Source organism: Phyllopteryx taeniolatus, chromosome 1 (genome assembly GCF_024500385.1).
Source record: "Phyllopteryx taeniolatus isolate TA_2022b chromosome 1, UOR_Ptae_1.2, whole genome shotgun sequence".
In the NCBI taxonomy this organism is placed as follows: domain Eukaryota; kingdom Metazoa; phylum Chordata; class Actinopteri; order Syngnathiformes; family Syngnathidae; genus Phyllopteryx; species Phyllopteryx taeniolatus.
In genome coordinates, this window is record NC_084502.1 from 22256687 (window position 1) to 22283150 (window position 26464).

Below are 26464 nucleotides of genomic sequence, written 5' to 3' on the forward strand. Positions count from 1 at the left end.
GACAGTAATGATGGCAAGGCTTTAATGTGGCTTTAGTCAGCTGTTGATTTGTTATGACATGCTCATACGATCAGTCACACCAGACACGCCTCAAGACACCACGCCCACTTCACTGTTTTCTCCTTCCTGCATCCTTTCTCACTCACAACGCTGAGGACCTGTGAGCACGCTTTGTTCCCTTGATTCCGCTCAGTATTTCGTTAGACTTCTGGAAGTTCAGATGCCGGTTGTCTGAACATGTGGAGGGCAATACTTATCCTCTGCCATGTTCTGGTGCCTGGTCAGCTTGTCCAGTCGCCCGATGAGTTGAGAACCACCATCACTCCTCAAGACTGTGGACTGTCATGTGTACGCCAGGTAAGACCCCTTGCTGTGTTCTGCAGATCCTGTGACACATCAGTCACCATGGACGCTGCTGGGTTAGTTATTGTAGTGCTGATGAGCAACTCTGCTAAATGGTGATGTGCATCAGAACAAAACTAATACTATGATGGGAATTCTGAGAGACTAGCATTCTTGTCAAATACTGTTGTGTGTTTAAATAAAATTTAAAAAATACATGCCAGTGCTCATATATGAGAATGGAGTGATGCAGAAAACCTTTTGTAGGCCTTCTTCCAAGCAAAACATGGTTTGTTATTTCGGTTTCAGTCCTTGAGTGACAGTGCCGCATTTCAGAAGCATAATAAGAATAATGTTGATTATTCATTTGACAAAATATCCTTGTTGTCAAATAAATCTGCCGAGATGAGTTGAGAGCCCAAAATCGTTAGGGTGGGAGTTCGACGAGGTGGGCAATCATTTCTATAATTGTTTAAAAACTTGATTATTTTGTAGTACTTATTTAAATAACTTTTCTTACACTAAATAGCCGCATTTTCAGTATTTGTTTCAAAAAAATATAATATTTTTTTTCATTTAAAAGGTTTTTCCTTTATGATACCTTTAACCTTGAATTGAAAAAATGTACGATTACTAAACAAATAAGTGACCATTAAGTTTTTGCTTTACTTTCCACGGCTACTCTGTCAATAATATCCCGACGGATGCTGACAATTTGTAATTATGTTGATATTGTTTCCATAAATGAACACCTGAGTAAACCTTGGCCCTTTAATATCTTATACAGGTATAACTCAATATGTAAATTTGTTTCGACGTGTCCCAATAGAACTCACTATTAATATGTCATTATTTGGTTACAGTTTTCCTTTTTCAATCTGCTTGCATTGTGGCCAAATCTGCTTTATGCGGAACGTCACGTGACCAATGCGGAACACTGAATGGACTGACTTCCTGTGTATGCTTTGCTAACCATCATGACTAGGATTGATTATATGATTGTTTGAAGCCAAACTTGCAAAAAAAAAAAATGGCTGGTGTCTTCGGACAAAGTTAAAGCTATATAATCCACAATTACTTTTAGTTAAAAAAAATAAAGTAATTTTCACCCAAGCCACTATAAGAGTAGGTGACAGAATGCTGTTTAAGCTTAGCCTCTTCTGACACTTCTTGCTATATTTTTCAATGTTTATTTTTTATGTATTTATTTATATTTAGCGACTATCCTATACATTCCTGCGCTGGATCACTTGGTGGCACTCTAAAATGACTTAGTGGAAATGACGTATTTTATCCACGAACGGGTAGGCCCATACTGTATATGGACAGCGCACAGGTTGACGGACCCATATAGAAAGGCGAAAGCAGGTGGGGTTGGAAGGAGGAGGAGGCCGGCTAAGCATTTAGCCTTTGTCACATCGAAGATGTGATTATAGCTTTAAATACATTATTACATTTATTTATACAAACATGATATCATGCATATCAACATGAACGAAGCCCAAACACTGTACAGTCATCTCTGGTGGCTCTGTGGTGACATCAAGTGTTTAAAAAAGACATTGCAGACGTTTAGAGTTCCTACAGGTGCTTTGAAATGGTCCTCATCCCCATTAACCCAAGTGAGGCGGAAGTGCTTTTACCCGATTTGCCGCACGCTGAAGTAGTTTTGCGCATATTCCGGATTGCTACATTGACCCATTCGATACAGCAGAAAGAGCTGCAGTGATTCCTGTATGGCAGTTGGCACGCACTTTGCGATTTACATTACCCCCACCTACAGAGCTGGAGTGGAACATCACCAAGCACAAGTCAGACAGACTTTCTAAGATTGTTCCGCCTTGGTGGAGGTCTACGCTCAACTGAGTGCCATTCCAGTCTAGTATTCATGTCTACTGGACCCTTTTGCAAATCTCACTAATTTATCAATTTGAAGATTGGACTAACACTACAACATAAAACATGTTGTTTATGTACATTATATCTCAAACTGCCAATTAAACACTGGATCTGCGTTGGAACTCGTGCAAGTGTACCTAATGACTTAATTGGGGCAATAAACTTGCGTGCAGGTGAGTTGTTAATCTTCAAAGACTGTACAGCTGCTGTGACCTCATAGCTTGGCAACCAAACTTGTTCTGAGTTATAAACACAAGTCAGAGTACTTGTACACTTTTCCTGACTACTCAGTGCCTGTTTTTGCAAGTAGCTTGTTGAACAGCTGTGATTAATAGAATCATGTGTAGTACATTAAGGGGTACCTGAAAATCTGTTGTTGACTTGGCGATTCTCTGTTGACCAATCATCAAACTGCCATGTGTCTAGCTTCACTCTTTAGGTGCCATGCCACTATAATTGGTATTGATTGCATTTGTATTACCTACAGGGAGGACCGGGTTGTGACTACTGCAGAATAAGCAGTGATGATGTGAATGCAGCTCTGGGCCTGACCTCCAAAAATCAGTTTGGAAGTAAGTTGGAGTCTTTTTGTTAACGATTTCCTCAGACAGCAATACGTTTTAGGCTACAGTAGATGTGTAATTTCTATTATATTTGGAAATTTAAATAACTCCCTTACTATTTCTGTGAATTGTAATGCTTTACATTTTACACCATCGCCAAAATAACTGAAAATCTAAAGTATGACGATTGACACACACACAAAGCATTACAACAAAAGGAGGTGTTAAATGCGATATAGTTCCATAAAAATCTTTGTAAATAAAATGTGTTACAAATGTCAAAGTCTAAGCATTCATACTGTATTTTCTACATTTACCTTCCTTCCTTAGCTTGTTTACCATGGCCATGTTTTAAGCTGTTGGGTGAAGAGGACCCTGGCATCTGTAACCACTACGTTCAAGCACCCACTGATGTGACTATTGAGTTTGTACCCGATCCAGAGCCCAAGTCTGATACTATGGTTGTCTCCTGGAAGCCAAGTCAATATGGTGTGTTGACCTCTTCCAACAGACGCATATCTCGTCCTATACAGTACATTAAAGCCACTTTCTGTTTGCACATGCTTTTAAATAAGAAACCTGCTCATAAGTCATGTCAGACAGGAGCCCCGCTGTTATCTCTGCTTGACATGGATAAGATTTAGTTCAAGTAATGCTAATGAAAATACTGTAACTTTACTGTATGTCTGACACACTGCGCTTTTGAACATTATGCGTGCCAATTAAGTTTAATAATGGTTGTAAAAGTGTAAGAGACATACTGTACACTGCTTTACCACTGATACCAGCAGCATTCGTGATATGACACCAGATGAATCATGTATTTTGTCTTCAAATCACAGGTCACAGTTTTATTTAGAATCTTTTTAATTTTTTTGTGTCTTTAGAACAGTATGTGGGCTCACAACATGGGCCAAAATGTGTTTTTAATGTTATGGCATTTTCAAAGGGTAGATGAGACTGTCAATCACCGGTTTCCCGTGAATTATTATTTTATTATTATGATAAATAATTTTACCAATTACTTCCCGTACAAATGACATGGCCTATCTGTCTGTTTCAAAAATCGAATGTGGCCCATGAGCACCAAAGTTGCCTGTCCCTGAGGAAGAGCAACTCAAATGTGCGGACTTTGAAACATTTCCAAATAGTATATGAGAAAATCCAAAAGCTGTCAAGTGGAATACATTGTGGTCTTTTACGAGCATGCGTTTTTAGTTTGTCCCCCCCTTTGTTGCAGGTATCACCTTCTTGCGAGGCTTTCAGGTGACCCTCCAGCCCCTGGGAGGTTTCGGTGTTGCCTGTCAGCTCTTTCTTTTCCAGAAAAACCTCACGCTCTCAGTTTCACACGCTCAAAAGGTATTTATCACGGAGGTGTTACATGTCAACAAAAGCATTGAAGTCGTTTTCCAGATTTTTTTGGTCTGATAACAGACCAAACAGATAACATCCTTCCACACGTCCAGAATAACTATAGACAGACTGGTTGTACAGTATGTTGTTGTTGTCCAGTTAAAAACATGTTTGTTTTATCTCCAAATGGTGGAGATGCATTTTACTGGAGAGTCAAGATATGAACCTGTTGAAATCAAGTTAATTGATGACTGGTACTACTTTATATTACACAGTATATCATTACATTCTAATTAAACAAATGTTTTAATGAAATCACAAAGCAATTAACACTTATACTGCAAATAAACGTTCAGTGACAAAGAACAACTTCGAAGTAATAACATGGCCTTATATATTGTAATGTAAAAGTATAACATGTAAGTCTTTAAGATACACAAAATAAGCTTTATAGCCATGCAATAAAGCATGTATTCAAACAAAATCTGATTAAGAGAAAAAAAATGGCAAAAACATTCAGCATCTAAAATTATTTTGGGCAAAGAAAAATGAATTATTTTTTGCATAATTTCCCCACTTAAATGTTTAAGATCATCAACCAAATGTAAATATCATTCACAGATAACCCAAGTAAACATAAAATGCAGTTTTTAAATATTGATTTTATTTATTAAGGAAAATAAACTATTAAAAGCTACCTAGCCTTGTGTGAAAAAGAATTGTCCCCTTTGTTAAATCATGAATCAACTGTGGCTAATCGTCTTTTTGGGAAAGCTGAGCTCATTTTCACTGACCACATACAAGCCTGATTACGACCAGACCTGTTCAATCAAGGAATCGCTTAAATAGAACCTGTCTAAAAAATGAAGTCGGCCAAAAGATCTCAAAAAGCTGCAACAAAATGCCACGACCCAATGGAATTCAAGAACAGATGTTCGCAAACATGTTAAATTGCATTTAAGTATTATCTCTACATAGTGTTTCTCCATATTAAGTGAGTTTTTTCTTTTTGTCCAGCAACATCTGGCAGTTTTTGGGCAGCATCCTTTGGATGCGGATACTCTGATCTTTGTAACTCTGTGTTACGATCATGACATCAGCCCAGTAATTGACATCTATCAGTCTAGAAAGGGGTACAATGCCATTACTAAAGCTTTAGGACTCCAGCGAACCACCGTGAGAGGCATTATCCCCAAATGAATAAAACATGTGGTGAAACGTCCCAGGAGTGGCCGGCCTACAAAAATTACCCCAAGAGCACTCATCCAGGAGGTCACAAAGGAACCCAGGACAACATCTAAAGAGCTGCAGGCGTCCCCTGCCTCAATTAAGGTCAGTGTTCTTGACTCAGCAATAAGGAAGAGACTGGGCAGAAATGGCATCCATGGCATAGTTCCAAGGCGAAAACCGCTGCTGGCCAAAAAGAACATAAACACTCATCTTACTTTTGCAAAAAAAACATCTGAATGATTCGCAAGACCTTTGGGAGACTGTTCTATGGAGTGACAAGATGAAAGTTGAACTTTTTGGGAGGTGTGTGTCTCATTACATTTGGCGTAAATGTAACACAGCATTTCAGAAAAAGAACATCAAACGTGGTGGTTACTGTGATGGTTTGGGGCTGCATTGTCAATTCAGGATCTGGATGACTTGCTGTGATCGATGGAACCATGAATTCTGCTCTTTAATGGAAAATAATGAAGGAGAATGTTCAGCCATCAGTTTGTGACCTCAAGCTGAAAGACACTTGGGTTCTGCAGCGGGACAACGATCCAAAACACACCAGCATGTTAACTTCTGAATGGCTTAAAAAATTGTTTAGGCCTAGTCAAAGTCCAGAATTTAAGTTGATTGAAATGCTGTGGCATGACCTTAAAAAGCCAGTTCATGCTCAAAAACCCTCTCGTGTTGCTGAATTAAAACAATTCCACAAGGAAGAGTGGGATAAAATATCTCGACAGAGATGTGAAAGACTCATTGCCAGTTATAGAAAATGCTTGATTTCAGTTGATGCTGCAGAGGATGGCCCAAACAGTTTTTCACATGGGGCCAGGTAGCTTTGAATAGTTAATTTGTTCCTTAATAAATAAAATAACCATTTAAAAACTGCATTGTATGTTTACTTGGGTTATCTTTGTCTGATATTGACAGTTCATATGTTTGATGATCTTGAAGTGCAAAAAAAAAAAAAAAATTTCAGATGGCACTGTACATGATTTGGTAAAAAAAAAAACTCATGGCAGCATTCGCCTCTTGCAGGTGTACAAGTCAGAACCTTTCCCCGGTCTCTCCCTTGGGTCCGATTTTGCCGTTACTGTTATGGCTCTGCCGGTGCCTGAGAAGTGGGAGCACTTTTATCGTAGCAAGATCTTCTCCACACGCTGTAAGATACGCACACGTACTGCACTTGCACACGAATAATATTCAATACTTATGGTTATCATTCACTGTAGGCTGCTGTGCAAACGTCTTTGTTTTTTTTTGGCAAAGCTGTAACGCTTATATTTCATTCATTAGTTGTCGCCCTCTTGAATAGAATATGACTAAAAAATACATGTATAAAAATTAGAGAAATAGTGTAATATAGTCAGTTGCAGGAAGAGCAAAAGGAGCAATATTACTGTTAACATTAATCCTCTAATTAATCAGTCAAATTAGTGAACTTGCGTTCCACATTATCTCAGGTGTTCATTTTTACTTCCACTGTCGAAAAGATTTCTTTTTTTTTTTTTTTTTTATTAAGTTCTGAAATTATCTTGTTCTCATTTTCTTATATCACAAAAACCTGGCATAACAGGCGTTTGTAGGCTTTTACATACAACGCACACACACACTGTGAAAATGCCGAAGGAATGTTAGACGCATTTATACATTCATGCAATTGAATCATTATTCTGTAATAAATACAAAATAAAATCAGAGTCTTAGGATTCATAGAGCCACTTTCCCCACTCCCAGTCACCAATCTTAACAAAATTTCTGCTTTGAACAAAGTCATGAACAACAAAACAAGTGATTGCCTAAGATTTTTGCACAGACCTGTATTTACAGCACACACCATTTTAGTAATTACTGCACATTGTGATTTTGCAGCATGTGCAGAGAAAAACGGATTTCAGCGGTGCAAAGCAGGTGAGGAAACAAAGCCAACTTCAATTTCCCACATTTCGAAAGAAATGACAATGCACAGTAAAGCTTGCTAAAGTTAAATACTGTACAGTGAAACCTCTTTTCGAACCTTGTTTTGAAACTAGAACAGCCAATGTTTATAAACAGACTATATTAATCTTTGGGGTTTTCACTGTACAGTACCCTTTATAACATATACTTCATTGCTTTGAATTCATGGAAAATGTGGCTTGTGGTTATAGACTGGTACCCAAATTACATTGATGTTCAGCAGAGGGGAACTGTGATCAGCATCACCTTCAACCTGGCACCTCCTAACTTGGGCATCACAAGCTACTTTTCGTATTGTTCAGCAAACGGAAAGACCACATACGCAGAGATGGCACCTGTAAGTGACTTTCCTCGTAACTGTATACACTCGCTGGTCACTTCATTAGGTACACCTGCACTATCTAAAGAGATCCAACGAGAGAGCTGTATCATTAGCCCTTTGCAAAGATAACTCATTTTTTATGCACTTTCACACATATTTTGCACTGTTGATAAGAAAGGTAACCAAAACGTAACCGTGCTAGCTCATCACCGTTGCAAACTTGTTGCGGAATGTATGCTTCCGCTGCTATCCGCTTTGTGTCGCGATGTTCTTCTTAACCAGACACATGCTGTTGCTAAGGGCATGATAATCAAGTGCATTTTCATGGTGAAACAGCCACGAGTCGTTCTGCCCGAACTTTCTCCTCCTCTCACACACTGAACGAAGCCAAATCTGCAGGATCTCTTTGTTGAAGTGTTAATTGATTGTCTGGCCTACAATGAAGGACAAAAGTCATAGTTTGTGAATGAAAAAAATCTTTTGTGACACTAGTCCTGGACGTTTTCTGACACACCTCCTATACGTAAATATGTACTGTACTATATATGTATAAACCGTATGTGTGTATACACACTTATGTACAATATATATATATATATATATATATATATATATAAACACACACAGTATATGTGTATATGTATGTATGGCTATATACAGTGGACCCCCACATACTCGTGGTTCGGCATCTATCTTTTTTTCTCGTTTTTCTTAATTTTTTTGTTTTACGGGAGAAATCAACCCCCGAAAACGCTTATTGGTGGTCTATCCTGGCTTATTCGAGGATTTTTGGGGTTAAAAAAAAAAAAAATAAAATCAATATTTTTTTTCAGTGCAATATAATGGACATCAATTATACAGGATTTTCGCAATTGGCGGTCCGGGCTGGTCCCTATCCCCTGCGAATAGCGCGCTCCACTGTACACTGTATTCTTTTTACTGTTTTTGTTTAATGCATGAATGAATTGTTTCATGGATGTAATAAAATTTTATTTTTTTGCTTTAAATGAAGTTATTAATTCCATTTGACATCTTTAGAACACTTCCCGAAACCAAACACACCACACCTTTGAGCTCAGAGACCTCGAAGAAGGAAGCAATTACACATGCGAGGTAAAATGACTTTGGAATTCAACAGATATGCACAATAGCTATAATTAGGTTGTGATAAATAAAACAATTGTTTTGGTGAGGGACGTGGAGTCATACTGGATACATAAATATATGCCGTAACACTATGATTTACCACAAAATTTTGATGAGAAGACTATCACAATTCCCATGTGAATAATTATCTTGATAACGTGACTGTTACAGATAGCTGCAAACGAAATGGACGCAGTGAGGAAATTATTCAAGTTTCAGTTTGAGCGCCGAGGTATGTCTGATGTTAAATTGCCTTCAAATGAGGAAGCAAATTTACCTGGTTAATGCTCATTTTATTTCGCATAATTAACTTGGACCACAACACATTACCCCAGCTAACATTGTACATGCTGAAGTCAAAGTGTCTTGTAACTAAAAACAACTTTCATGACCTCAGGAGCTGCCTCAGCATCTCCCTGCTGGACTATGGTGCTTCCTGTCGGTTTTGCTGCTGTCTGTATTTTTGTAGTGCTGTTGGCTGTTCTTAGGCTGACACCTTGCATACAAATGAAGAAGCCTTGTATCAAATCAGGTGCAAAGCAGTTTAAACACTTCAATTGACATTATAAGTACAGTACATGTTTTTTTTTGTTCAGGGTGACAAATCTGATTTTGTTATGCTGTGTTGAGTAGTGTGTAAATACACTATGTACCCACTTCTTCAGATTTAATTGAGCAGCTGGAAGAAGTGAAGGCCCAGGAGGAAGTGTTGATACTGTCTGAAAACCAGAAGAGTCCTCGCCTTCTGATTTGCTACAGCAGCAATGATGGCCCCGCCCACGTCAATGCGGTCATGAAGCTTGCCGCCTTCATGCAGCAACACATGGCAACTCAGGTAGTACACTTGTATAGAAGTATATAATTGATTAACTTTTGATGATTTACGTAATGGGTTTAATTTTGTATCACTGATGGCGTTTTCATTATAAAGAAAAGGGTGGGGAACCAACCAGTTATGTAGGCCTACATACCAGAATAATGACAGTACTCTTTATATCCTCCCACAGCATACGGAAAAACATCATGAATCATTATAAAACTTCACAGCATAATTTTTTTTAAATTATCATCAGTATTATTTTACTGTATATGTTACATTTCGGCGGCACGGTGGACGACTGGTTAGAGCGTCAGCCTCACAGTTCTGAGGACTGGGGTTCAATCCCCAGCCCCGCCTGTGTGGAGTTTGCATGTTCTCCCCCGTGCCTGCTTGGGTTTTCTCCGGGCACTCCGGTTTCCTCCCACATCCCAAAAACATGCATTAATTGGAGACTCTAAATTGCCCGTAGGTGTGACTGTGAGTGCGAATGGTTGTTTGTTTGTATGTGCCCTGCGATTGGCTGGCAACTAGTTCAGGGTGTACCCTGCCTCCTGCCCGATGATAGCTGGGATAGGCTCCAGCACGCCCGCGACCCTAGTGAGGAGAAGCGGTTCAGAAAATGGATGGATGTTACATTTCGTTCATATTCGGAAATAAAGTGTCTTATTTAATTCCTTGTTTCTTAATTATTAACCCCATGAGTAGATCCTTTTTGCAATTTTTTTTTTAACTTGAATGAAATTTAGTTGGCTATGCAGCAAATAAGATCGACAGAATTATTTGGACTTTTTCTTCCACTCTAATTGCTTGTTGCTAGGCTCAATAATAACTCCCTCACACCCGTCAAAAGACCATTGAAACCAAATAATGTTGTGTTGAGTTTAGGCTTAAATTAAAAACAAGAAATTTAAAGGGAATTACTTGATAAAAAGCACTATAAGGATTATGAGACAACTTTAACCATATTAATTTTCAATTTGTATCACTGCTCTGTATTAAATATAAAAATATAATATTTTAAAACATAGCACAGACTGCTGGTTCTGGTCGGGCATTGCCCTTCTGCCATCAATGCAGAATAATGATTGGACATAACTTAAAAAGTTGTGAACGGATTTTGATTTCAAGTAGTTTACAGCTTTGGTATGAGCCAAGAACAAATGAAAAATGTTTTGATCGTAATCTGGAATGAAAATTGTTGTGCCAATCCAACGACTGTGCTTCTCTGAGTTTGATTTTAGTCGTCATCTGCTCCCCCTGAAGGTGTGCCTGGATCTTTGGGATTTTCTGGGCCTGGCCGAGGAGGGAAGCATGGCCTGGTTCTGCCGTCAGATCCAGGAGAGCGACTTTGTTTTGGTTGTTTGTTCCTGGGGTCTCTGCTGCAAAGGTGGAACCTCAGCACAGGGCTCTCTGGACTCGGAGGTGATGGTCGGCCTCATAGGAGCGGAAGTGGGCCGAGCCAAATCTGACGGCAAGGACCTATCCAAGTACATGGCAGCCATTTTCAACTACTCCAAGGAGACAGATATCCCCACCGAACTGGGGCTGGTGTTCCGCTACAAGCTGCCTGCGGACTTGCTGCTGCTTTTCTCCCAACTCCACCAAGTCCGCCTTCACACACCAGGTCGCTATATGAAGATAAACAACATCTCAGATGAAGATTTTGCCTTGTCACCTGCTGGACAGGCTTTGCAGCAGGCAATCAGTGACACTGAGGAGGCAATGAAGGAAAACCAAAAGAAAATATTGGATAGTGAGGAGGGAGGCAAAGAAGGAAATGCAAATGCATAGGAGAAATGATCAAAAAGATATTATTAATAATATTTTTCCCTCCCTTTCACTGAAGCTAATGAAGGCCAAAAGTCTCTCATAAATGGCCAGAGGTTATGATTTTGAAGCTAAACTATTACAACAAGATATCACTTCTTTGTGTATCCAAAGGATGTGTGAAAGGGTTAATTAAGATTACGTGATCAAAAACTAGTATTTTTATAACATTTGCTGTTCTATTTAAAAATATATATTTAAAAGCTAATGTAATAATGGTGTGATTACTGATGTCTATGAATAAGCTATTACTCTCTATTTACTACCCCGAAGTGCATAATAAAATGTAGGTGTATTATACTGTACATTGCGCTGTATACCTTAATATTCAAATAATGAATATGACTGAATTGTGTTTTTCTAAGTTGTGAGGATGAGGAAATCCTTACAAATTGCATCATGCACGGACGGTCCCAAGAGTTTGAGTGCAACAGTTAACAATAATATAGATCAATATACAAGATCCTCAGTGAAATATATGTATGTACATGACATAATTATAGAGAGGACAATATTTGTAATGGATGAAATGACTTATTTTGTATTGTATTTATTGCTGTTTTCTATTCAAATATTTAATAAAGCAAGAGAATTTTCTTCTGGTGCATTCAGTGTTTCATGTGACAGTTACAGTACAGTAAAAGATTATGTCGACTTGTCAATAAACTGGTTGGGATTTTCTTTCAGTCTACAGGACCAAAATACTATGACATGAGATTATCTAGATGCCAACATTATGCAACTTCTGTATGCCACATACTGGTAAACATCATAGGACATGGCAACTATGATCTTCCAGTGAAGATAAAATAATAATAGCTTTTAAAGTCCCCAAAAAAGTGGGAGGTTTTTTTTTTTGTGTCCAGACAATAAAACAGTCCAGTCCTCTTTTCCTGAAAAAAACACTCGTATAACACATTACATAATCCATCCATGAACTTTCTATGCCACTTATCCTGTGGGTGAACTGAAGCTATCCCAGCTGAATTGGGGCAAGAGGCAGGGATTGAATGGTCACCAGTCAATCACAGGGCACATACAGTATAGACAAACAAATATTCACACTCACATTAACCTATGAGTAATTTAGAGTATTCAATCAACCTAACATGTTTTTGGAATGTGGGAGGAAGCTGGAGTACCTGCAGAAAATCTGCAACATAAAAAACTGCACACAGGAAGCCAAGCAGAACCTCTGAACTGTAACCCGTGCTAACCACCGTGCTTCCCTGTCCACACAGGAGTGTCAAACTCATTTTTGTCTCAAGCTCACAAGAGTGACCAGACCTTCTCTGGATGCGTTCGGAAATGCACTTTCTCTCTCTGCTCTAAAAATCTAAGCATACTCTCACTCTCACTGAGTTTGAAAAGAGCTGCTGTGTGTTGCCAAAATGTTGTAAACCTTCTTGTTGATTTTGACGAACTATCCTCTTTTGCACTATAAAAATATTTTAGATTAGAATAGTTTTTCTGAAATGATAAATGTTTTGTGAACCGGATAAGCTAAAGGTGGATGCTAATAAGGCTAGCTGTAAATCCTATGTCAAATTCAGGCCGGGGGGCCAAATTTGGCCCACGATTTAATTATATTTGGCCCGCAAGACCATATCAAATGTGTATTAGAGCTGGCCCGCCAGTATACAGCATATGCGCCACTAATATTGCAAATCCCAGAATGCTTTGCTAGTGTGTTGGCCCATCAGGCTAGACCGGCGAGCGCCCCTTCCCTTTCTGTTGCTGTCGTTAGCAACTATGCTACCAGTCTCCTCGAGCAAATTTACACTTGTCCTTCCCAAAAATGGCCAAACGAAAGATGGAAAACAGTTAACTTCCAAGACAGGTGGGAGGCAGATTATCTGTTCACTAAAGGAAAAGACCTGTTTCTCGTGTGTGGAGCAACATGGCTGTAACCAAGAATATAACATCATTGAATTTTTTTTTTTGTTAACGCCCGTTATCAACTCCTAGGCAGGGACTGTTAATAGTTTGAAGTTTGGCTTTTTATTGAAGAACATTCTTATTTTTTGGGGTTGTTTTGTTGTTGGCCTTTGAAAAAAGATTTACATAAAAAAGAAAGGTAGTTGGAGATAGATAAATAGAAGGTAGAGAGACAGAAGAATTTCATGTTATCTATTTAAATACAAAATACAACAAACAAATACCACTGATGTCTTTTATCGCAAATTTGATTTCTCATGTGTTTATAATATTAAAGTTTGTTTATTCCAGATTCAGTGTTTAAGCAAAATTTAAGTTTGTTGTCATATGATAAACTTTAACGCTACATTTCTGCAGAGAAGGGAAACATGCACATCGCAGTGATTTTTCATTAAATATTGAGTTTGGCCCGCGACGTTGTCCCAATTTTTAATTTTGGCCCACCGTGAATTTGAGTTTGACACCCTTGCTGTAAGTAGAACGGTGCATTTTAGTCACTTGAATTCCCGAATCTGGCAACCCGAGAGAGACGCAATCCAACTAGCCGGAGCTCATTCGGCTGCTTTTCTTCTGCGTGAGTGTCACACACAGACAACGTGGAGCGATGGTGCTCGACCTGGACCTGTTTCGGACCGACAAAGGCGGCGATCCTGAAGTCGTCCGTGAGGTCCAAAGGAAGAGGTTTAAGGATGTCACGCTCGTCGACAAGCTGGTCGCCGCGGATACGGAATGGAGGAAGTGTAAGCGGCTCGTTCAGTCACAGGCGCTATTGCTAACGTGGTAGCCAATGATGCTAACGTCAGTGTAGCATCGGCACGACCGAAGACTTCACGCCATTAAGGATTTTGGTCATTTTAATACGGCCCATCCAATCTGTCGTATAAGTGTTCGTAGTTTAATACTTAAAATTTACCGATAATGTCAGGACGTGGCCACTGTTCGGGGTCATAATGCACACGGAAACGTTTAAAACGATATTGATTTTGTTTCACATTCACCGACGCCGCAGTGGCTTTAACGTCCGACTGCAATGCCATTGGCAGTAACTTAAGCATTTGACAATTACAGTTGTTACGATGAGCGGCTTTAATTCTCCCCGAAATTACCGCCTTGTATTAATTTCAAGTGTTAAACGAGTCACTTTAAGTAGTCCCGACAGTTAGAGTTCTAGAGTAGAGTTTAATGTGATTCGTCAAGTTGCTTATGCCACCTCGCTACGGTGCTAATGTTAGCATCATTCAGCCAGCAAAGGAAGCCAGCGAGACAACACCTTTTGGTTAACTGTGTAAATATGTAAAATGGGAAGTACCAAATCTACACACCAATACCCTACTATAGTTTTCTATACAAGGTATAGCTTTGTGGTTGGGTTGACGATGAGTTAGTTCAGCTTCGCCGGCTCGTACCGCGCTGTCTGACGCAATCCCGGGTAGCAGTTTGACAACCTCGCCCAACTGGCTGACTCCTCCACGCGTGTCATTGTGACCCACACTGCAAGCACGTGTTATTTGTGCATTGATTGGTTGTAGCTTCATTCCATTATGATTGTGCGTGATTACCTGTCAGCAAGGTGCCATGACATGAGTACTACTTATGAGAAAAGTATTCCTATGATGCATCGCTCGCTGTGTCTTCCTCATGTCAAACAGGCCGCTTTACTGCAGACAACCTCAACAAAGCAAAAAACCTGTGCAGCAAGAGTATTGGGGACAAAATGAAGGTATTGTCTTGACCTTTATTAAAAAAAAAAAAAAAAAAAAAAAGGAATGTAAACCTTTTGATTTTTTTAAACCTCTGACCCATCATGTCGTCGAAGAGGAAAGAACCTGTTGGCGAGGATGAGTCTATCCCAGAAGCGGCGCAGAATCTGGAGGCGCTCACGGCAGATATACTCTCGGTATGATGAAGTTTAGGTTTGTGTGCACATGATTGCACTTGAAGGAGACAAATTAAGCAGGTGTCTTAATAAAAGGTGCTGGACATTCTTCAGTCAAAATACACAAAAGATAGTTACAATACATTTAACATAAACATTTACCACCTTGGTTAAAATTATTTGGATTTCTGAACCGGTTCTGTCTCATGCAAATGAGCCCATGCTCACCTCACGCCCCTGTACTACTACCAACAGTGAGTATGGCTTTTGTTACCATGATGACCAGGGGGCTCGGCTACTGTGCTGTGAATAAGTATTTGCCCCCTTCTCAAATTCTTCTCCACTGTAACATTTAAGATCATCAAACAAACATAAATATCAGACAAAGATAATCCAAGTGAACATAAATTGCATATTTTAAATGATTTTATTTATTAAGGAAAACAAATAGTCAAAACTATCTGGCCCTGTGTGAAAAGGTAATCTCCTCCCTTGTTAAATCATTAATTTACTGTGGCTACCCACATGTAATGGAAAGCTGAGTTAATTTTCTCAGTCAAGAAATCACTTAAATAGAACGTTTTGACAAAATCAAGTCTGCCAAAAGATCTTAGGAAGCTACAAAAGAAAAAAAAATGCCATGATCCAAATAAATTTAAGAGCAGATGAGAAAAAAGTATTGACATCTATCAGTCTGGAAAGGGTTACAAAGCTACATCTAAAACTTCAGGACTCCAATTAACCACTGAGTGTCATTATCCACAAATAAATAAAACATGGAGCTGTAGCGAACCTTCCCAGGAGTGGCCAGCCTACAATAATTACGCCAAGAGCACAGTGACAACTAATCTAGGAGGTTACAAAGGTCAGTGTTCATGCGCAACAATAAGGAAGAGACTGCTGACCAAAAAGAACGTAAAGGCTCATCTTACTTTTGTTAAAAAAAATAACCTAAATGATTCCCAAGACTTTTGGCAGAATATTTTAAGGACTGACGAGACGAAAGTGCAAGTGGAAGGTGTGTGTTTCATTACGTATGGCGTAAATGTAACACAGCATTTCAGAAAAAGAACATTATAACAATAGTCAATCGTGGTGGTAGTGTGATGGTCTGGGGCTGCTTCTACTGTAGGACCTGGATGCCTTGCTGTAATTGATGGAACAGTGAATTTTGCTCTTTACCAGAAAATCCTGAACGAGACTGTTCGGCCATCAGTTCGTGACTTCAAGCTGAAGCTCACTTGGGTTCTGCAGCAGGACAAAGATCCGAAACATACTAACCAGCCAAGTCCTTAATGGCATAAAAAAGAAAAAGTTTTGGAGTGGCGCAGTCAAAGTCGAAATGCTGTAGCATGACCTTAAAAAGGGCGTTCAAGCTCGAAAACCCTCCACTGTTGCCGGATTAAAGCAATTGTGCAAGGAAGAGTGGGCCAAAATATCTCCACAGAGATGTTAAAGACTCATTGCCAAAACGCTTGATTTCAGTTGTTGCTGCTGGGCACGGCCCAATCAGTTATTAGTTTTAGGGGGCCATTACTTTTTCACACAGGACCAAGTACCTTTGAATAGTTATTTTTCCTTCATAAATAAAATCACGGTTAAAAATGGCTTTTTATGTTTACTTGGGTTTTCTTTGTCTGATATTTACCTTTGACTTTAACATTAAAGTGGAGAAACTGTGCAAAAAATTAAGAATTTGACAAGGGGGCAAATATTCACATCACTGTACAGCCTTTCCCACGAGGCTAGCAGCTATTAGCCTAGGTTGTGGAGATCAAGCACCCATTTGAAGATTGAATGTATGTAGCGTTAATCTGTGCTAACACTGCAGTTGTGCTCATTTTGGTTTTGACATGATAGTGTTGCTGATCTGCCAAGTCTAGGCTGAAAGGTTGGTGTGGCTGCAGTTATGTAAATTACAACACTGTGATGTCCCAATCTGGCGAAAAATCAGAAGTGCACATTTTTGGAAAAAGGCAGACAACCGTAGATTTACTTGGTTAATTTCACACTTCAGGCACTTCAGAGACCTAAGTATTTGTAGACAAGCTATTAATAAGTCAAAGTTTTCTAACTTGTCCCCTTTTGAATTTTTTTTTATTTTATTTTTTTTTAAATAATTTTAAAAACTTGTCTCCCTCCCTCTGTCCCTACCTCCCTCCCCTCCCTTCTTCCATTCCTCCTTCCCTCTGTGTAGGCCCTAACAGTGACCCAGATCAAGAAAGTGCGTGTACTGGTGGATGAGGCCATGGTAAAAACTGACAGTGAGCGGTTGAAGCTGGAGGCGGAACGCTTTTCATACCTGAGAGAGATCGGCAACCTCCTGCACCCTTCTGTGCCCATCAGCAACGATGAGGTGGGTGTTGGTGAGATAGAGTGGAACCTGAGTTAAAGTGCCACTGTAAATTACTGTATGGGAGTTTTGTCAAAACACATGCATTTAGATAGTTTAAGACTTATAGTGTAGCGTTCCATAGGGTTGATTGCTACAGCAATGCACCATGGGATGAAGACGCTTCCATCCATCTATCTTCTTCACCGCTTATTCTCACTAGGGTCGCTTCCTGTGCTGTAAATAGTGTGGTGGTGTTTTTGTTGGCTTACAGGGTGTTAGACATTTTAGTAAAATGTTGCAACTGTGAGTGAAGCTGGGTACATGCATACCAATTAAATTTCTAAAAAGTGCAGCATCCCACACAACGAGGAAAAGCTGTGCTTACTGCTTATAGTGGGTGACGTACTTGATGACCAACACAGCACAATACACACAACTGTCTGTCACAATACCAAGACTGACCTGGGAGGGGCAGCATGCTGGCATAGTGCAAAATACAAATCCAAAGAATAATTAGGCGAAGAAGAAATGCAATAGTAGCTGATCTGATAACTACATTGAAGTTACACCGCTTCTCCTTGTAATTTTTATTGTTGTGCATGATTTGTGAGAGACTTTTTGAAAAACACTAAGACAACCAGTTGGCCCTCTATTTATGTCCAGCAGCCACGCAAGCGTCAAGTCGCTTCCTAATTTATTATAATTTTGTTGCAGATTACAATCACAAAGTCCAAGGCTTGGGCGAACTTGGTGTCGACCACACACATAAGAATGTGCCTTTATAAATATAGAACAAACATTTTCTATTGTTGTCCCACACCATTTTCCGAGCAGATCGCGGAGGAATAATCACTTTTACCGCAATCCACCCCACACCACAGGATTATCGCTCAGTTTAATCTTTTGAACTAACAAAAATTGGGCCTTTGGTGGCTTTGAGATATCATTTTGCAGAAGTGGCACTCCTGCATGTCAAGTTTGTCAAGTTTCTCATGTTATATCAACTCACATTAACGGTTGCCTTATTCTTGTAAAAGCGCATACTGCAGCACATTGATACAGCCACTATATAAAAATGGAAAATTACAGATGGATTTAGAAGTTGACTGTTTGATAGACGAGCCACAAGCCGCTTCTTAGCAACCCCTACTGTTGGTAGCTGTGTTAACTGGGAAGGCTGGCAGTGAATGAGTTAATTACATTTTTACTTCTAACACTGTAAAAAGGGCCTTAATGTCAGAATAAGTATTTAAAAAGGATAAGTGATTCTAGCCTTCTGGCTAATTCTGGCTTTTTTAACCATGTGTACTTCATGTGTTTTATGAAATTGCATTGTCCCCTTTCAAAAATAAACTGATAAACAAGATGGATGAAAATTCAGCATTTAAACCATTTGTGTGTGTTAGTCAGTGGCCTCAACCTTTGTGACGTAAAATCTGACTAGCTCACTCTGGAAAAATCAATTGCACATTCGGTTCCCATTGCAAGTCTGCTGCGTGGAGAACCACTTCAGTTGCTTGTTTCTAAACCTGTCCAATAATTGTGCTGTTTTTGCAGGATGCAGACAACAAGGTGGAGCGTACATGGGGTGACTGCAGCATCCAGAAGAAGTACTCCCATGTTGATCTGGTGGTCATGATTGATGGCTTTGAGGGGGAGAAGGGAGCAGTCGTGGCTGGGAGTAGAGGCTACTTCCTGAAGGTGAACAAATTAGTGGGTTACTGACTTTACTGTCTTTTCCCTTTCTTACTGTTTCACTCTCCTGTTGTGTTCAGGGCCCTCTGGTGTTCCTGGAACAGGCGCTAATCAACTACGCTATGAGGATCCTGCACAACAAGAACTACACCATGTTGTACACGCCCTTCTTCATGAGGAAAGAGGTCATGCAAGAAGTCGCTCAGCTCAGCCAATTTGATGACGAGCTCTACAAGGTACAAGGTTTCCCAAAAATCTTAACTGACACACATTTAACTCTTTCAGCTTTTTCACAAAGGAAAAATATATAAAGAGACCATGTCTGAAGTTTCATATATGTTATTGTTAAACAGGAATAATCGAGTTTTGTTTTTGTTTGACACTGATTTTCCATAAACACCATCTTATCCAAGCACACTGATAAGTACAGGCTGTAGACTTCTCTTTTGACATGACTAAGTTCATGGACTGGTGCATGAACAGAAAAACGTATAGGAGAAGCGGGTCTGTTGGCTATTCTCTACCTTCAATTTTAAAACACGATAAAACCCCTATTGGCAATAGCCTATGTTAATATAGAATTACATGCACATTAAACTGTGCCGTGTTGTACATTATTTTGAGTGTGACTAATCGGTGGATTATACAGAGCTGCCAAATGTTACGAACGTCTGTATTTTCTTACAGAAATCACTGAATGTTGACTTGTTATGGTCATAACACTGATTGTTGCGAATATTGGAAAAAAAAATCTAGCGTCTGACATTACCGGCACGTCCACATTGAACAGCTGCTTTGTGCACGTTATTTTATTAACCCCCCCCAAAAGTTCTCTTTGTGTCCACTGTCAATGCATTGTAAGTCACTGATCTTTGCCTCCATGGTAGCGAATAAGATATACTTCTTTCCATGCCTCTTACAAAAGTGTCACAAGGGGAGGATGAGGAATGGATAGGTCAAAGCCATGCTAATTGCTAAGCTATCGTTACATGCAGTCGCAAAACATCGAAATAAAGTGATTTGGTGAAACGATACACTTGTCACACAGGTCTGTCTAGAACCACATTTTCGCAGACAGTAACCAACTTTGAACAACAAAATAGCAGGCCAATTAATACGTTTAGAGATAAAAATCTAAAATAATACACATCCACACAGGACGCCATGTTTGAACCGGAAATTAATTAATACGTCACTTCAGAACGTGGGCAGGTTAAACGTATATTATTATTATTAATAAATATTTGTAAGATAACCTTTATGAGTTCCACAATGGGGAAATTTGCATAGTTTCAGCAGCAATTGTGGATATAGGAAATATAAATATCTAATATAAATAGCATGCAAAAGAAGATGTAATTACATTTCTTCTTCTTACATGTACTTGTGTAATGTAATGTACTTCAAGAAGTACATTACACAAAATAGAAACCAAGACTGTTGTCCATACATAAGTTATCCAATTAAGTCTGTCAGCAATGTTATGTTTTTGTTTGCAAAATAGAGTGCTGAGTTTTAGTTTTGACATTTGCAATCTGATTAATCTGCTTTCAGACTTTTTTTTTTTTTTATTACCAGGGTTGAAAACACAATTGGATATTAATCCATAGACACAGACATTTTTGATGATGGAATGTCAAAATGGCGGCACTGTGCCGACTGCTTAGCACATCTGCCTCACAGTTCTGAGGACCAGGGTTCAGATCCCGGCCCCGGCAGTGTGGAGTTTGCATGTTCTCCCCGTGCCTGCGTGGGTTTACTCCGGGTACTCTGGTTTCCTCCCACATCCCAAAAGCATGCGTGGTAGGTTGATTGAAGACTCTAAATTGCCCAGAGGTGTGAATGTGAGTGCGAATGGTTGTTTGTTTGTATGTGCCCTGCAATCAGGTGGCATCCAGTTCGGGGTGTACCTAGCCTCTCACCGGAAGATAGCCGGCCTAGGCTCCAGCACACACGCGACCTTAGTGAGGATAAGTGGTACAGAAAATGGATGAAATGTCGGAATTTCATATACTGGTGCTTGAATTCAGGCTGCAACTGCATCCGCAATTACAAGGTTTATTTAATAAAAACATTAGAATGACAAATATTGAGGTTATTTATTAACAATTATGATTGACTGTCGCACAGAAATGTTCTTGACAAAATTTTGAAAATACGGAAATTCAGACAAATTTGGACAAATTGTTCTGCAAGTGAATTTTTATAGGTTGGCAGCTCTGATTATAAAACAATAGTAAACAAGAAAACTGGCTCTCAAAATGAGGATTGTTGCTGCTTTGTGTTTATTATTTGAAAACATAACTAGAATGATTGATAGGATTTGCTAGCAAAATTACCCGACCAGCGAATTTAGTAATTTCGTTTCCATGTGTGTGATAAATGCAGCAGTCTCGCAATTTGTGTCTAGTTTTAATCGTTCACCTTCTGTGTGTTTCTGTGTAGGTCATCGGTAAGAGCAGCGAGCGAGCCGACGACAACTCCATCGACGAGAAGTACTTAATTGCCACCTCCGAGCAGCCAATTGCAGCGTTCCTGAGGGAAGAGTGGCTCAAGCCCGAGGACCTGCCTATACGCTACGGCGGCTTCTCGACCTGCTTCAGACAGGAAGTGGGCTCTCACGGCAGAGACACGCGTGGCATCTTCAGAGTTCACCAGTTTGAGAAGGTCGGCCTTGTTAGAACAAGCTGGTTGTTACCCATTAAAAGTGGCAGGGAATTGTTCAGTCTTTTTCTTCTACTTAGATTGAGCAGTTTGTCTACGCATCGCCACACGAGGGCAAATCTTGGGAGATGTTCGACGAAATGATCGGGACCGCAGAGGACTTTTACCAGTCCCTCGGTATTCCTTATCGCATCGTCAACATCGTCTCTGGTATGTCTGACCTGCTACAACATCACACTTCAGGCTGGCTATTAACATGTAGTTTGTCTGCAGATCTTTAAAAAGGCTTAAATTAGATTTTCCAAAATTAAGGCCTTAATTGTTCTTAAGTTATAAAGAAAATAAAAAAATGCTATTCTTAATAATGTTTAAATGTGACAATTGTTGTCCAATTGTGTTGACAGAAAAAAAGAAAAACTTCATTTTGTTGTGTATGGATAGGGTAGTTTGCATTAATAAATGCAAAGACCAAACTTAGAGTGTTGGGATATAATAATGAGCCCATGTAATTTACTGAATAAGAAGTCTTAAAAATTAGATCAAGGTACAGTGGTATGTTCACCGGTAGCTCAATTTACTCATTTCAAAATCAATATTCCCAATTGAAATGAATTCAAAATGCCATTAATCCGTTGCACCCCCTGCAAAATCACCACAATTTTAACTGGTAAATTGGGGCAGTCAGAAATCAATTGTAACAATGTAGTAACTTATTACCTCTTTTTAAAAGAAACAAGACTATTCTTTAGAGCAGAAAATACGACAATGATGCTAGGTCAGCAACATTGAAGAGCCAAGTCATTGACAGAATTATATTATTTACGTCTTACTGAATTGCAAACCGCTGTGTAATGTTAGGCAGGTACACATTCTGTTCCCTTAGTTGCACGGAAATAGCAATTTTTCTACCAATCAGTAGACCGCAGTGTGTCTTACTTACAAAAGTCGCCTTTCAAATAGATGGCTCCTTCAGATAAATGCCTGTAGTACCAGGCCGCTATTTTGAGGAAATGCGGTTGTCAACTAGGGTACAATCCCCAAGCAATGTTTGCTTATTTTTGACAGAGAGAAACTGGAAAGGCCTGAATGATTTACCGTAATTTCTGTTGTATAATGCGCCTTTCTTTTCCCCTAAAAAATTGTCAGAAGTCAATAGTGCGCATTACAGGGGGCAAATGGAAAAAAACTTTCACATTTTATAAATGTATGCCACCATCTAGTGGCTATGAAAAATCTGTACACTTTCATTCCAAAATGCCACCGCCACCTAGAGGTTATAAAAAAGGTGTAGCCTACACGTTCATTCCAATATGACAGGGGTATGTACGTATGACTGCATATATGTACAGTTGTGCTCATAAGTTTACATACCCTGGCAGAATTTGTGAAATATATATATATTTTTAATATGACTGATGACTGAACAACAACCATCATTAATTTCTTTATGGTTATGTTTTGTTTAATGATAATGATTTTCTGAAATGCTTGACCGTTTAATTGGAATCCCATTAAATATGTTTCGCCTGGTCCTTTATGTTTTCTTTAAATAATTGTACCCATCTTACAAATTCTGCCTGGGTAATCAAACATGAGCACAACTCTGTGTTTTCTCATTTACTCAATAAAAGTAGGGCTGTGAATTTATAAATGAGCAATAAAAAGAATTCAAATAAAGTGCTTAACTTCAGAATAATTATTTGGAAAAAAAACTAACAACATACAGATAATGTTTTGATCATATGGGTAGAAGCAAAATCATGCATTGTAAACATGCATTATACATAGGTAGAATTTTGATGTCAACTTTGGGGGTGCGTATTATACATGGGTGTGCATTATACACAAAGAAATATGGTAGTTTCTGTTGGTTCTAAGGTGCACTGAATCACGCCGCCAGTAAGAAGCTGGATCTGGAAGCATGGTTCCCAGGCTCCGGTGCTTTCAGAGAGCTGGTCTCCTGCTCCAATTGCACAGACTACCAGGCCAGACGCTTGCGTATCCGCTATGGACAGACCAAAAAGATGATGGACAAGGTGGGAGTGCAGCAACTCGGGCATGACATTGATTTAAGTGGGCATGACATTGATTTAAGTGTTTTGTCATGTGGAAATAAAGACACGAGTATCACTGAGCTTTTGTTGAAACCGTTGAAACATAATGGATTTCATTACTTGGCAGCAAACATCAGAGGGTGCGACTTCAGGCTCAACTTGTTTTCTACCTAAACTGTTTCTGTGTGACCATTTTAAACTAGAAAATAACCAACTTAATCGTATATAGCATGTGTTCCCAACCATTGGTGCTTGGGACACTTTGGGTTTGATTTTTCCTAAGTTTTACATCAAACGTTTTGGCAGTATTGCCTGTTGCTTTTCATGTTCTTCAAAGAAGTAGATTGATTCTCAATTTACAGTATAAACTCAACTATTTGCCTTCATCTTCACTAATGTTAGAGGTTTTAATATTTCAGCTTTTCTCAAAGAATATAAGGCAGGAGTTTTTTATTAACACTTGGCTCGTACATTTGAATGTGAAGAGGTTTAGCTCAGTCTTAGACTTACCATTCTGTTCTACTGTGTTTTTTGTTTTCTTACAACTCAGTCAGTCAATGTTTAGTTGTCATTGTGAAAAGTCATCCTTTCTTTGGTATTTGGTGGCATCTAATTTAATTGGTTATTCAAGGAAACTTATTTTGGAAACACCCTCATTTGTGGCTTTACACTTAAGAAACTTCTTGTGTTTCCAGGCAGAGTTTGTTCACATGCTTAATGCCACCATGTGTGCCACCACACGCGTGATGTGCGCCATCCTGGAGAATTGCCAAACAGAAGAGGGCATAATTATTCCAGAGAAGCTCAGGGAATTCATGCCTCCTGGTAAGCAAAGTGACCATGCTGAAAATACTAACCCCACAAATAGTACCATAAAGCCTTATTGAACCCATGTGCAGAGGTGGGGGGAATCGAGTCACATGACTTAGTATTCATTAGACTTGACCCAACTCAAACTCGAATTACATGTGACGAGTCTTGCCTGTTTTGTCTTTTGTTGAGCCTTTTTTTGGGGGGGCGGGGGAGTTATTTTTTTGTGTCTTGCACATGAACCTGGCAACCCACCAGTATGCTATGAATCAGAGTGCTACCTAAATTTGGATTTAATATTGTTTTTGTTAAAATTGGGAAAAGAGAATGTACATGCAAGGTTTGCAACTGGAAGATAAGAGACAACTACAATATTTTATCCACCACTACAAAATCAGACAGATAACTGATAGCTAATAAAACCTGTAATGAAGGTTAAGGTTGGTTTTGCGTTTAATTTTGAAGACAAATTAATAGACGTTACAGAGACTGGTTTGGAGATCATTAAAACTACCCTCTGATTTATGAATATTATTACAGCTTCCTAACGCAAATTCAGATACTCAGTGCAAAGTGGCTAATGTGTGAATATGTTGTGACTGAGCAATATTGTCAGACTTAAGACTTGCTTGATTTTTGCCACATTAACTTGGAACTTGTTTGAAACTTGAAGGTTAAGAATTGAGAATTACTTATGAATCCAGAGTTCAAGCATGGCGACAGTCGCACAACAAACACATCTTAACAAAAAGAAATTGTAAGGGAAATATGGTCTTAAATTTGAATGAGAACCAGAATCTGGTCAGCCATGAAAAAAACTGGATTTATTATACTTCCATTTTCTCCAGTGAGAAAATACAAATGTGAATACATTTAAACAGCCCAATGAAACAAATTAATAGGAAGTTGTTTGGGTCCACTGCAATGTCTATACATTATTCATTTTATAGTAACATAGTTTGGCATATTGCACTGTTTTTGGGACCCTATCGTGCATTGTTTTTTGTCCTATTCGGCTGCTATCCTCCATTGTTTGCTTAAAATCTTACCTATTGGCTGTTTTGCTTCGGCCAAAGCCATGTCTAATATAAAAATATTGCCTCGGCGTGGCCTTGTTGCATCTTGGGACCAAGCAACTATGTTGAAGTCAGGGAAGAAACTTCATTTAACAAGTCTATAGCATGTCTAATAGGGAGAAAATGTACTTTGCCCCAATTTTTTGGCATCTATAGGCTTTTGTAAAGCTTTTGGGGTAGGCGTTAATTACAGTACTTGTAGAGTTTCACCATTCGTGGCAGGTTTTGGTCCTATGAGGGAAGACCGTACAGGAAGAGTATGACCAAACGTACTTGTTCTCGCCTTGTAATACCAGATTTGTCCACTTGTCTCCGCTGTTTCTCCATCAAGGTATAACCGAGATCATCAGGTTTGTCAAGCCAGCACCCATCGACCAGGAGATGTCCAAAAAGGCGAAAAAACAGAAGAATAAGCAGGCAGGAGATAAGAACCTCCCCAACGCCATGGAGGAGATGTCTGTCAATGACTCCTAAACGCAAAAGCTAAATAAATAAAAATTATGGAATTGAGCCTTTTGTTGTTACACCAAATCCTTTTGGAGAGAGCGAAGAGAACAGATCAAG

General features: G+C 39.2%; 2 protein-coding genes across 7 annotated transcripts; both read left to right on the forward strand.

Moving 5' to 3' along the window:
- Positions 1 to 99: 99 nt before the first annotated feature.
- On the forward strand, positions 100 to 11703 carry si:ch211-207e14.4 (interleukin-17 receptor D). Of its 6 annotated transcripts, XM_061781033.1 has the most exons (12): positions 100 to 357; positions 2729 to 2813; positions 3135 to 3293; positions 4045 to 4163; positions 6417 to 6540; positions 7251 to 7289; positions 7529 to 7674; positions 8698 to 8772; positions 8977 to 9037; positions 9203 to 9337; positions 9471 to 9640; positions 10889 to 11703. In XM_061781033.1, exons 1-12 carry the CDS (start codon positions 238 to 240, stop codon positions 11414 to 11416), a joined length of 1761 nt encoding a protein of 586 aa, XP_061637017.1. In that variant the 5' UTR covers positions 100 to 237; the 3' UTR covers positions 11417 to 11703. The 6 variants fall into 6 exon arrangements, with proteins under 6 accessions (XP_061637017.1, XP_061637037.1, XP_061637026.1 ...); XM_061781053.1 differs by lacking the exon at positions 9203 to 9337; XM_061781042.1 differs by lacking the exon at positions 8698 to 8772.
- Positions 11704 to 13907: 2204 nt separating this feature from the next.
- Positions 13908 to 26410, forward strand: sars1 (seryl-tRNA synthetase 1). Its single transcript, XM_061781171.1, has 11 exons — positions 13908 to 14130; positions 15040 to 15110; positions 15207 to 15287; positions 17464 to 17622; positions 19159 to 19302; positions 19377 to 19532; positions 21742 to 21963; positions 22041 to 22170; positions 23839 to 23996; positions 24710 to 24839; positions 26232 to 26410. Exons 1-11 carry the CDS (start codon positions 13995 to 13997, stop codon positions 26372 to 26374), a joined length of 1530 nt encoding a protein of 509 aa, XP_061637155.1. The 5' UTR covers positions 13908 to 13994; the 3' UTR covers positions 26375 to 26410.
- Positions 26411 to 26464: the final 54 nt, after the last annotated feature.